Consider the following 13,163-nt stretch of genomic DNA (forward strand, 5'->3'; position numbering starts at 1 on the left):
CTAGTTACTACAACCACAATACAAATTAAAAGTCCTACAGCATGAGTACAAGGTAAACAAAAAATTAAAAAAATGAACAAAAATCTAGGAATGCAAATTTTGGTAAGACGAAGGTTGTAGCAGTTAACTAGTGACTTACAATACTTACTGCAAAATCGAAAGTCTGAGCCGCTGTAAATAACTTGCTGTGTTTACTGATGTTTCTGTTTACTTGTAGAAAAATGGCAGAGTCAAAAAATTCAGTAGCCCAGGATGAGTTCAGCTGTTCAGTCTGTCTGGAAACCCTGAAGGATCCAGTAACTACACACTGTGGACACAGTTTCTGTATGGTGTGTATTAATAACTGTTGGGATCAGGAGGATGATAAGGGAACATACAGCTGTCCACAGTGTAGGAAAACCTTCACTCCAAGACCTGAAGTGAGTAAAAACATTATTCTGACTGGAGTTGTGGAGAACCTAAAGAAGAGAAAATTCCAAGATCCACTTCCTACTGGACCTGAAGATGTGGAGTGTGATTCCTGCACTAGGAAAAAATACAAAGCTGTTAAAACCTGCCTGGTGTGTTTGGCCTCTTTCTGTGAAACTCACCTTCAGCCTCATTATGAATCTTCTGCTTTTAAGAATCACAAGCTGGTTAAAGCCTCCAGACGACTCCAGGAGCAGATCTGCTCTCAGCATAATAAACTGCTAGAGGTTTACTGTTGTACTGATCAGCAGTGTATCTGCGTGTTGTGTACCATGGATGATCATAAAGGACATATTACAATATCAGCTGCAGCAAAAAGAACTGAGAAACAGGTAAAAAAAATTATTAAGCTCTCTTTAACAAGTAACAACTCATTTTCATTTACACTGAGGTTGTTTATGTGGTGCTCGTACATAATACAAGTAAATTCTGAATTGTTATTCTGTGTAGAAGCAGCTGCTGGAGATCCAGAGAAAATTCCAGGAGAAAATCCAGAACAGAGAGAAGGAACTTTGTGAGCTGATAAACGCTGTGGAGTCTCACAAGGTAAGTTTTATAAACAAAAAGCTCTCAGGATCAGTCCGACTCTCCTCCATTAAACCAATCTCCATTAAAAATGAGATATTTTATATCTCAGGTAACTTTGTAAGTGATGGAGCATTTTTGGTCATGAATTTTTAAAAAATCTTTAAAATCTGCATGGTTATTTAGTGATTGATGCTGTACAGCAATTCTGAGGTTGTGCTAATAATTATAAGGGTGATAAGATCAGATTAGGACTGGGCCACCCAAGAAGATTATTGATTGTTGCTTTGGATCAAGCTGCTTCAACAAATTACTGTATAAGATTTCTGGTAAAGACTTGAGAAGATCACTACATTGAATTTCCCAGTCCTGGCCAGTCTGCTGTTTCCTGATACTCCAGCACATTTTACAGTATATATGGTGTTTTATGTTTTGTAAGATTTAATCCACACATAATTTTGAATTAAGGACATACAGAAGCAGGTGTGTTGTATCGAAGATCTGTGAGGAAATATAACATGCTGATAAATGCAGGTAAAACTAAAGTGATGATGAACACTGAAGAAGTGCTGGAGTTTAAGGTAAAGGTTAGAAGACTGGAACTCTTTCTTATATTTGGGAAGTAGAGTATCAAATACTGCATCATGTGGACATAATGATGATGGAAACATTTTCAAGGGTATGAAAAATCAAGCCATTTAGCACCATCACCAAGCTATGAGTGATGAAAGTCTGGCCAGTAGCTACATATGAATGTGAAGGATGGACAAATATCTGATTTAGAAATGTTTCCTCTTTCTGAATCTTCTAACAGTGTTCTGCACAGACAGCAGTGAAGAACATTGAGAGGATCTGTACAGAACTAATCAACTCCGTTAACAGAAGATGCTCTAAGCTAAAAGATCTGATCAGAGATCAAGAGACAGCCGAAGTAAGTCAAGCTAAAAAACACCTGAAACACGTGGAGCAGGAGATTGTAGAGCTGAAGAGGAAAGATGCTGAACTGGAACAGCTTTCACACACAAAGGATCCCGTCCATTTCCTCCAGGTAACAGCACTAAAAATAATTATATTATTGCTGCACCAGTCCAAGTAATAAAATACAGTGGTACTTTGTAAGTTGACGTCCTCTAAATTCAAAATCTTTAAAAGCCTTTTGTTGAGAAATTTGTTTCCTTAAACTCGATTATTGTTAGCATTCATTCAGACATGTTGGGGAGAGCCGGAAAGGCAACTGAAATCACATCACAAGGAAAGCATCCTCTTCTGTCTTCCCAGAGGTCTCCTTTTTATAGGCGTCTACCCCTGGTGGTAGCTTTGCACATCTTCATGCATCTTCCATAAATCTGTAACACAGGGAAAACCCCTCTACACAAAACATATTATGACTAGGGATGTAACGATACACTCTACCCACGATACGATACGATTCACGAAACTGGGTTCACGATACGATTTTTTCCGATTTTTTTAAACAAAATAAAATTGAAGACAAGTTATGACAAAGTTTCCTTTTATTACTTCTATTTAAAATAAAATACTGGATTTGTGCTTATATTTAATTTATCTACATAATGATGTCATTTTATTTCCGAGGTAGGTACAAACTATACATAATAATGCTGCACATTTCCCTTTTTGTGTAAAAAAAATATAGCGGCAGCGCCCTCTGCTGTTTAAAGTGAATATCGATTCATCTTAAATGAATAACCGATTCAAATCGTGGCACACGCGCACCGATTTTTAACTGTCTTCCGGTGCATCGTTACATCCCTAATTATGACCCATAAAGTCGTAACACTCGGGGTTCTGAGAAAATGTGAGAATCAGAATCAGCTTTTTACTGTTAATGTTATTTGGAGAAACATCAGTCTGTGCTTCATGTCTGTCGTCCATCATTTGTGCTTCTTCATCATCTTGTTAATTCTTTGTGAACAATATCTGTCTTTTTGTAGAATTTTCAGTCTGTCTCGGCTCCTGCTGGATCTGCAGAATCAGCCACCATCACAATCAGTCCTTTCCTCTCATTTGATGATGTTACAAAGTCTGTATCTCAGCTGAGAGAGAAAGTAGAAGAATTCTGGAAAGAGCAGTGTGAGAAGATACCAGATGAAGGTGAATTCAAGCCCTCAGTGTTCCATTGTCTCCAAAATGTTTCGCTACTCAAACATCAAACAAAACAATCAAATCAACCAACATGAACATTTTACACCTACAGTAACAACATCATTCATTTACTCATTAACCCAGTACTGGTCATGGTCCAGGGTAGAATGAAATACACTCATACTTGGTCAGTTACTCAGACTTAAGGTAACTTTAGACAAACACTGGGAGAACATGCCAAACTTCTTACTGGCTGTACCTGCAACAATTTCTGGTGTATATATTTATTTACTGTGATTAGTGAATATACGTACTGTTACTGTTTCTGCAGTGAAGAAAGTCCGAATTATTTCACCTCCTGAACCTGAAATCAGAGAAGATTTTCTACAATGTAAGTTTCTCACAAGCACACAAACATACACAGTGCAGTGAAAAAGTATTTGCACTCCCCAGTTATCTGTATTTTTACATATTTGTCTAGGGATGTAACGATACACCAAAACACAGTTAAAAATCGATGCATTTTTGCCACGATTTAAATCGGTAATTCATATTAAATGAATTGATATTCAAATAAAACAGCAAAGGGCACTTGCGCTAGCCACTTTGCCTGGTTGCCAAATCAGGCTTTATTTAAAATGGGTGACAATTCAAAGGTTGCGATGGTGATTTATGCCTGACTTGGCAACCCAGTCACTACACAGTTCTAGGAAAAAGGCGACCGCGGGTGAAGATGTGGAACTTGAGGATGCCCCCTCCTCTTTCTAATCAGAAGTGTGGCAGCATTTTGGTCTCCTCAAGACAATGGACAAAATAAAACAACCGGATACTGAACTACACAAATAGCAAAACGAACATGATATACATATAAAGCTCCGGTCACCCCGCGTAAGCGAAAATCATTCACAAAAGCGCAAACCAAGCTGGCAAGCGCGTTTAGTGCGAGAGCATAAGAGATTATGAGGTGCATTGGCATTTTCATGGCAAAAGATATGAGACCATTTTCAGTAACTGAAAATGAGGGATTTCGATTGCTGGTTAACACACTGGAGCCTAAATACTGCATTCCATCGTGCCCGCACTTTAGCCATAATGTAATGGCATCACTTTACAGCACTTTACCAAGCTTGGAGGGAGCACAGGCAAAACCTTAATTTATTCATTTGTGGTTACTTTTTTGTTTGTATTATTTATTAATTTATTTAATGTGGGATTTGTTTTAAAATTTTGTTTGTTTTTTTACACAATGTGAAATGTGAGGGGAAATGTGCAGCATTGTTTTGATTGTTTTTTATTTAGATAAATAAAAGATGAGGACATGTACAGTATTCTATTTTATTTTTTAAAGAGAAATGACAAAATGAAACTTTGTCATAATTTGTCTCTTATTTCATTTTGTTTAATAAAAATCGGGAAATTGCATCGTGGGCAGAGTGTATCATTACATCTCTGTATTTGTCACACTTCAGAGGTCATGAAGTTAAAACAAGTAAAACAATCATTTAAACTGATGTCTGTATATTTTTGATCCAAGGGAGTCTCAATCATTCAGTCACAGAAACCACTGAAACACACACACACACGTTTACACAGACACATCCACTCACACACATGCTTAAACACACACTTTTACACACACTTACACTTACACATTATTAGACACACACACACTCATATGTGTGTACACAAGCACACACTCAAATACACACACACTTAAACACACACAATTCAAAGAGCTTTATTAGCATGACTGTGTGTGTGTTTGTTGTTGGATTATGTGTTGCTGGTGTGTGTCTGTGTACTGTTTGTGAATGTGTCGTGTTTGTGGGTTGTTCTTCTATGTCGGTGTACTGTTTGTGTACTGTTTATGTATGTTTGTGTAGTGTTTGTGTGTATGTGTAGTTTGTGTAATGTATGTGTGTTTGTGTGCTTGAGTAGTATTTGTGTGCGTAGTGTTTGTGTTCGTGTAGTGTTTGCGTGATTGTGTGTTTGATTAGTATTTGTGTGTATGTGTAGTGTCTGTGTGTATGTGTAGGGTTTGTATGCGTTTGTATAGTGTTCGTGTGTGTTTGTGTGATCGTGTAGTGTCTGTGTGTAAGTGTAGGTTTTGTATTTGTTTGTGTAGTGTTTGTGTGTGTTTGTGTGATTGTGTAGTGTCTGTGTGTACGTGTAGGGTTTGTATGTGTTTGTGTAGTGTTTGTGTGTGTTTGTGTGATTGTGTAGTGTCTGTGTGTACGTGTAGGGTTTGTATTTGTTTGTGTAGTGTTTGTGTGTGTTTGTGTGATCGTGTAGTGTCTGTGTGTACGTGTAGGTTTTGTATTTGTTTGTGTAGTGTGCGTAGTGTATGTGTGTATGTGTAGCATTCGTGTGTGTTTGTGTGCTTGAGTAGTATTTGTGTGTGTACTGTTTGTGTAGCGTTTGCATGATTGTGTAACATTCATGTGTTTGAGTAGTATTTGAGTAGTCTGTGTGTTTATGCAGTGTTTGTGTAATGTATATGTGTGTTTGTAGTGTTTGCATGTGTTTGTGTACTGTTTGTGTATGTGTGTAGTGTTTGTGTAGCATTTGTGTGTGTTTGTGCAGTGTATCTGTATGCCTGTTCAGTGACTTCACACTCTCACATGCACACACTTGGACATACACACACTGTACACATACACACACACTCTCTCTCTCTTCTATGGTAATTGGTTTATTTTGTGTTTCCTCTCCAGATGTTTGTCGGTTCACACTGGATCCAAACACAGTAAATAAAAACCTCCGTCTGTCTGAGGAGAACAAAGTGGTGACCTACAGTAGAACATTACAGTCGTATCCTGATCATCCAGATAGATTTGATTTTTGGCCTCAGGTTGTGTGTAGAGAGAGTGTGAGTGGATGCTGTTACTGGGAGTTTGAGTGGAGTGGGAATAATTGGGTTTGTATAGCAGTGTCATATAAAAGCATCAGCAGGAAGGGAGATGGTGATGAGTGTGTGTTTGGACAGAATGATCAGTCCTGGAGTTTGTTCTGTTCTCCATCCAGTTTTTCATTCTGGTACAATAACAAAAAGACTAAAATTCCCATAATTCTGAGTTCTTCTAGAATAGGAGTGTATGTGGATTATGAAGCAGGAACTCTGTCCTTCTACAGCGTCTCTGATACAATGAAGCTCCTCCACAGAGTTCAGACCACGTTTACTCAGCCCCTCTACCCGGGGTTTTGGGTTTATTCAGGATCAAAAGTGAAACTGTCAGATTTAACAAATTAAATGTCAAAATTACATGAAAGTGTAACATTAAACTGTTTGAGTGATTTTAGAATCTGAGGCAGTGATACATTTATGAAGTTTTTTTTTTTCAATTTATTAACCACCATTTATTCAGTGCTGTGAAAAATTATTTCTTAAATATTTATCATATAAATGGATTCAGATATTAAAACTAAATTAAATAAAAGACAAACTGAATATTTTAAAAACATGAAAGAGAAAATTTGTGTACATTACAAAATGGTAAATGTGATCATTTTCACCTCAAACTATGTTCTTCCAAAGTCTTTTTTAAGATTCTAAAATTTATTATAAAAATGATCATTTTCCTTTTGAACCACAGGTTGGTCATTTCAGCAGTAGCGAGCGCTTATGACCAGTAATAACAGAGAGACGTTTGGTGTTTCTAGGCTGTTTAGTACATTAAGCCACATGAGGTGTTTTAGACTCTCCTGGAGAAGCTGATTCTCACCTGATTTCTCCTGAGCTGTATAACACAAGTTTAAAAGTGAAACCAGCACATGGTGAGGAATAATACAGCACAACTTAGATATGTGTGGATGGTTTCAGAGGGGATTTGATTCTTTTACAGAAATAGTTATTTGTATTGTGGTATGTTCATTCAGCTTTCATCAGTTTATCTGTGCTCATTCAGCCTACAGCAGTTTAGACATGCCCACTTATCCACCAATTTGCCTCCATGATGAGCCTGTATAGAGAGAGAGATTTGATTTTTAAAATTACATTTTATTACAACATAATGTTTATTTTCTCCAGAAGAAATATTTCACTTTATACCTTACAAATGTGGTATGTTTGAGAACAACCCAGGCTTTCATCCAATGACTGTTTCTTAATTCTTTTAGCAAGACCACCGCTACAGGGTCTGTATTATTACATTATGAATTGAGTTACAATAATATTTGAGTAACCATTTTATTGTTTTCATTTTTATTTGTACTTTTATTTCAGGTTCATCATTTTCTTCCTCTGTTTTATTCCCCTTAATTTATTTTATCCATTTAAACGATATTTTTTTTTTATTTTTATTATTTTTTTTTTTTATTGTCTTTTAATTTCCATTTTATTTTTCATTTTTACTTTTTTTTCCTGTAAGTCAGTGCATGCCTGTGTGGGTAAAAATCTGTGTGTAAATTCATATAAAACGTCTTTTAGCTGTTGATTTTTGCTCCTTATATTATAATCTTATGGCTGGGTTCAGAAATAGGGGTTGGTTCAGGATCTGGTTCCTTTCTTTTGAAGTAAAAACAGTAAAATCCATCAAATCTTTAATGACCTTTTTTACCCACCGCCATCAGACTCTACAACGAGTCTCTTTACAGTCGAGGCAGCCAGATCTAATGTTGCTGGACTGATTAGGGCTGTTTTTCCTTGATCGTAAACCACTTATTCACTGAAGTCACTGTATTTTCTAAACCCCAAATTTGCTGTCACATTTTGTTATTGTCATTATTATTATTGTTATTAATAATCTAGTGATAGTAATGGTAATAATGTTGATAACAGTGGTGATAATGCTAATAATAAATGTGTATGTTGATACTTTATTGATACAGTATACTGTTTTTACTCCATATTTGTATATAGCGGTGCCCCTGTATATTCGTCCCTTACTGTTTTTGTTCTATATTCTATGGTAGTGCAATATGTGTAGAGTTCTGTGTAGAGTTCTGGGTTTTACTGCTGTAACAAAACAATTTCCATCAGGATTAATAAAGTATCTCAGAGTCAGAGTCAGAGTCAGAGAGGTTTTATTGTCATTTCAGCTACATACAAGTACATATTGAAACGAAACAGCGTTCCTCTAGGATCACGGTGTAACACAGTACAAAAAGTGCAAGACAATACAAAACAGTGTAAATACAACAATAAATACAAAAAATCCTATAATAAATAACTACAAAAGATATTCCTAATTATCCCTAATCTAAACAAGTAATTAGAAGACAGGACTAAAGACAAGTGTTAGTACATGATGGTGAATAGATGGTACAATGGTCCATGAGGTAGTGACATGTTGTACATTAGCAGCGTAAAACGGCAATGCCGATAAGGTGCTTAAAAATTAAATAAGGTGCAAAAATGTGAGTAAGGTGCAGAAATTAAAGAAACTTGTGCATAGTAACTTGTGCATAGTAACATAGTAACAGACAATAGCATAGTTTAGTGTGTGGCAGCAGAAAAATTTCTGGAGGAAATTGTTACAGTACTGAATTGAGGAGTCTGATTGCTTGAGGGATAAAACTGTTACACAGTCTGGTTGTGTTAGTCCGGATGCTGCGGTATCGTCTCCCAGACGGGAGCAGAGTAAAAAGTCCATGTGATGGATGGGTTGGGTCGTCCACAATGCTGAGAGCTTTGCGGATGCAGCGGGTGTTAAAAATGTCCGTGAGAGATGGAAGAGCGACCCCGATGATCTTTTCAGCTGTCCTCACTACTCGCTGGAGAGTTTTGCGGTCCGACGCAGTACAATTTCCGAACCAGACAGTGATGCAGCTACTCAGGATGCTCTCGATTGTTCCTCTGTAGAACGTAGTGAGAATGGGGGGTGGCAGATGAGCTTTCCTCAGTCTTCTCAAAAAGTAGAGACGCTGCTGGGCTTTCTTGGTGATGGAACTGGTGTTGAGGGTCCAGGTGAGATTCTCCTCCAGATGAACACCAAGAAATTTGGTGCTCTTGACGATCTCAACAGATGAGCCGTCGATGTGCAGTGGGGAGTGGTCCCTTAGTGTCTTTCTAAAGTCAATGACCATCTCTTTGGTTTTATCCACATTCAGAGACAGGTTGTTGACTTGGCACCAGTCCGTTAGATGTTGTACCTCCTCTCTGTACGCTGACTCATCGTTGTTGCTGATGAGTCCCACCACAGTTGTGTCGTCTGCAAACTTAACAATGGAATTCGAGCTGTGCATTGCTGTACAGTCGTGCGTAAGCAGAGTAAACAGCAGTGGACTGAGCACACAGCCTTGGGGAGCGCCGGTGCTCAGGGTGGTGGTGCTGGAGGTGTTCTTACCGATACGGACGGACTGAGGTCTCTCAGTCAAGAAATCCAGGATCCAGTTGCAGAGAGAGGTGTTCAGGCCCAGCGTGCTCAGCTTTCCAATTAGATGCTGAGGAATGATGGTGTTGAATGCTGAGCTAAAGTCTATGAACAGCATCCTGACGTAAGTGTTCTTTCTGTCCAGGTGTGTAGAAGCCAGGTGAAGTGTAGTGGATATGGCGTCGTCCGTTGAGCGGTTAGGACGGTACGCAAACTGCAGTGGGTCCATGGTGGGAGGCAGTAGGGTCTTAATATGCCTCATGACTAGTTTCTCGAAGCACTTCATGATGATAGGCGTGAGTGCTACGGGACGATAGTCATTGAAGCATGACACAGATGACTTCTTTGGCACGGGTACGATGGTGGTCGTCTTGAGGCACGTTGGAACGATGGCGCTGCTCAGGGAGATGTTGAAGATGTCAGTGAATACATCTGCCAGCTGGTCTGCACATCCTTTGAGCACTCGGCCAGGAATGTTGTCTGGTCCAGAAGCTTTCCGTGGGTTGACTCTGTGCAGAGTTCTCCTCACGTCCGCTGTGGTGAGACGAAGCACCTGGTCGTCACAAGGTGGGATCATCTTCCTCGCCAACATGTTGTTCTGCGCCTCGAACTAGCATCACACTAAATGCCTTAAAACCAGTCAGAAAATATGAAAATTAGAGCATTTTAATCATGACATAAGCGTTAAAAATTCAGTTTCCATGCACAAAAGAAAGACATAGAGACTCAATACTAGTCTGTTTCTCTCATTTAAGTCTATTTGTAAGACTGCATTGCTAGTAATCTGAGACTGTACTTTATACTCAAATTAAAACATCATACGCCAAGTCCGTTTATCAAAAATACAACAGAAAATCTGAATTTTGCTATCAATTTTATTAACTTTAACAAGTGTGCCATCATGGCAGCTTGATATGAATACATTACAAGTGTGCAAACAAGACAGATTTATCCAAATACACAACAAGCATGTTCAGGCCGCTTCTGAGAATTCTATTAAAACATGTAAATCTTAGATGTCAAAGCTTTCCAATAACAATGTCCCTACGTCTACAACATTAACAACATTGCTTGGTCTTCATATACCATCTTTAAACATAAAAAAATAATAATAAAAAGGGACCTGGACCTGACTTGCAGCGCGTATACGCCATGATGTACAGAACACCTTGGTGCAGCAGGCCTTTGGGGAATGTTGTCACTGGGTTCTTCCCAACACTGATCATGCAGTTATCCTGGTCAGTTAGAAGCAGGTGGTTGATAGACGGCATCTGCTAAGAAAAGCAGCAGCGATTTCAGAGGGCTGAACAAACAAAAAACAAAGGCACTCTAAGCCACAGACATGAACAGAACAAACGATATTCAGCATTTAAATAACAACTTAAAGTTTCTTTGCAAGCAGTTTAGTAAACTATCTAAACAACAAATAAATAACAGTTGACAATACTTACCATGAGAATATGAAACAGAGGCTCACTTGGCTGTCCCAGTTTCTGTGGTGGTGAAACTCCTGATGGGAAGAGTGCTGGAAGGCCGTTCAAAATCTCAATGGACTGTTGCACTATATAAAGAAAAGCAATGTCTTACTGAAATTGAAATCACTTTTAAAATCAATTTTTTCCCTTCCAGAATGTTTACAATATGTCATATCCAATTTACTTCATTTTTGCCTGGCCACACCACAGGATTTACAATAATTACACATTTATTTTACCTTCAGTCACCGAAACCCCCAGACTTCAAATCTACCCAGAATAAAACAGACACCACCAAACGTGTACAAAGTTCTAGACCAACCTGAGAGCTCACAACATTTCTCATGAACAGACATGACTTTAGACGGGGCTTCAGACTACTGCTTGTTGAGGATGATAAAAATAGCACATGGGATATTTTACTGATTACTGATAAACTGTTTTGCTTCAGGGTCGAGTGGCAAATAAAGACTTAACACTTAACATCTATAAAACAATCATTTACTAATAAAGCATTATTTAATCCAGAAATTATTTTAAATCACTTTTATTTCATTTATTTAAGTTTTTACTGCAAGCATAACACAAATTTCTATCTTTAATGAGAATAAATTGTAGCATCAAGCTAACAGTTTTGTCTGTTCATGTTTTTTTAACACTCTTAAACAGACAAAGTTTCTAACAAACATTTAAGTAACATTTCCTGTTAGAGTCTCTGTAATCTGGTCAACCTTCTAAATACTATTCACAAACAACAATCTAATGTTTGTGTTCAGTGATTAGCCAATTTAATTATTTTCAAACTTAAATTAGGCTCCAGGGAACAAAAAATAGGTTTGTGATGTTCTTCTTTCAGCCATAAATGTTAATAATTGTTTATAATTACTGTTTGCTAGCTATTTACATCGATTAACCATAACATTAACACCAACTCCTTGTATCTACACTCATTGTCTATTTTATCAGCTCCACTTACTATACTGGAGTACTTTTCTAGTTCTACAATTACTGACTGTAGTCCATCAGTTTCTCTGCATACTTTGTTAGCCATCTTCCATCCTGTTCTTCAATGGTCAGGACCAACACAGAGCAGGTATTAATTCACTGAAGGATTGTCTCAGCACTGCAGTGACTGACATGGTGGTGGTGTTTTAGTGTGAGTTGAACTAGTACAAGTGGATCAGACACAGCAGTGCTGCTGGAGTTTTTAAAAACATTGTGTCCACTCTACAGACACTCCTACCTTGTTGGTCCACCTTGTAGATGTAAAGTCTGAGATGTTCGCTCATTTCTTGCTGCAGTTTGTGTTGGTCATGCACTAGTCCTTCATTAGTGGTCACAGGATGCTGCCCAAAGGACGTTGTTGGCTGGTGGACTCAGCAGTGGAACTGAGATGCTTAAAAACTCAATTAGCACTGCTGTCTTATCCACTCATATCAGTGCAACACACACCAACACACTACCATCACATCAGTGTCACTGCAGTGCTGAGAATAATCCACCACCCAAAGAAAACCTGCTCTGTGTTGATACTCTGGGGGTCCTGAAGAACAGGATGGAAGAGGGATAAAGCATGCAGAGAAACTGATGGACTACAGACTGTAATGGTAGAACTACAAAGTACTCCAGTATGATAAGTGGAGCTGATAAAATAGACGATGAGTGTAGATTAAGGTGGTGTTAATGTTACGACTGATGTGTGTATGATGCCCATTACAATGCATGCTGGTTACAATGCATTCTGAGCCACAATATTACAGTATTTACATATAATTGTAAGAGTTATTACAAAAAAACCTAACTACAATATTAAATTACAATGAAGTTCATTATAAGTAATAAAGTGATGCTTTAAAATATTTTAGACAGCGATGCCTCTAGGGGTACAAACTGCTGAATACATTTTGAGTAATGACTTATATTGAATTTACCTTCATCCAGAGTCACTGGTGGCCTCATTACATTTTTCATGACTCCAAAGAACTGAACTTTTGAACAGAATGCTTTCCATCAGTTCTGTGGTGTACTTGTGATTGCCAGATTAAAGAATCATCCATCCAACTCATCCATCACCTGTAAACAAGCACAAACAGCCATGACAACATATTTTAGAGAACTAGAACTAAAGCATCTCAATTTTTATTTAATCACTACTTCTGATCTAAAACTGAGATCACTATTGTCACAATTCATTTGGGACATAAAGAGAAAAAATATGATTTAAGAGATATTTAAAACAAAGAGTTTACAAAAAGTATAAATATAAATGTATATGTAC

At 37.8% G+C, this 13,163-nt stretch overlaps 1 protein-coding gene across 1 annotated transcript; it reads left to right on the forward strand.

Moving 5' to 3' along the window:
- The first annotated feature begins 221 nt into the window (after positions 1 to 221).
- LOC134305868 (tripartite motif-containing protein 16-like) lies at positions 222 to 7,066 on the forward strand. The gene is made up of 7 exons (XM_062990212.1): positions 222 to 800; positions 919 to 1,014; positions 1,808 to 2,041; positions 2,949 to 3,108; positions 3,431 to 3,490; positions 5,814 to 6,330; positions 6,976 to 7,066. Exons 1-7 carry the CDS (start codon positions 222 to 224, stop codon positions 7,064 to 7,066), a joined length of 1,737 nt encoding a protein of 578 aa, XP_062846282.1.
- The last annotated feature ends 6,097 nt before the right edge of the window (positions 7,067 to 13,163 follow it).

Source organism: Trichomycterus rosablanca, unplaced genomic scaffold (genome assembly GCF_030014385.1).
Source record: "Trichomycterus rosablanca isolate fTriRos1 unplaced genomic scaffold, fTriRos1.hap1 scaffold_153, whole genome shotgun sequence".
Taxonomy (NCBI): domain Eukaryota; kingdom Metazoa; phylum Chordata; class Actinopteri; order Siluriformes; family Trichomycteridae; genus Trichomycterus; species Trichomycterus rosablanca.

What these genes read in the sequence shown, in the direction of transcription:
- LOC134305868 (XM_062990212.1), top strand. Translation starts at nt 222, where the DNA reads ATGGCAGAGTCAAAAAATTCAGTAGCCCAGGATGAGTTCAGCTGTTCA. An exon ending in TGAGAAGATACCAGATGAAG is followed by an intron (nt 3,109 to 3,430) that starts GTGAATTCAAGC and finishes CTGTTTCTGCAG; the next exon opens with TGAAGAAAGTCCGAATTATT. An exon ending in TCAGGATCAAAAGTGAAACT is followed by an intron (nt 6,331 to 6,975) that starts GTCAGATTTAAC and finishes ATGTTCATTCAG; the next exon opens with CTTTCATCAGTTTATCTGTG.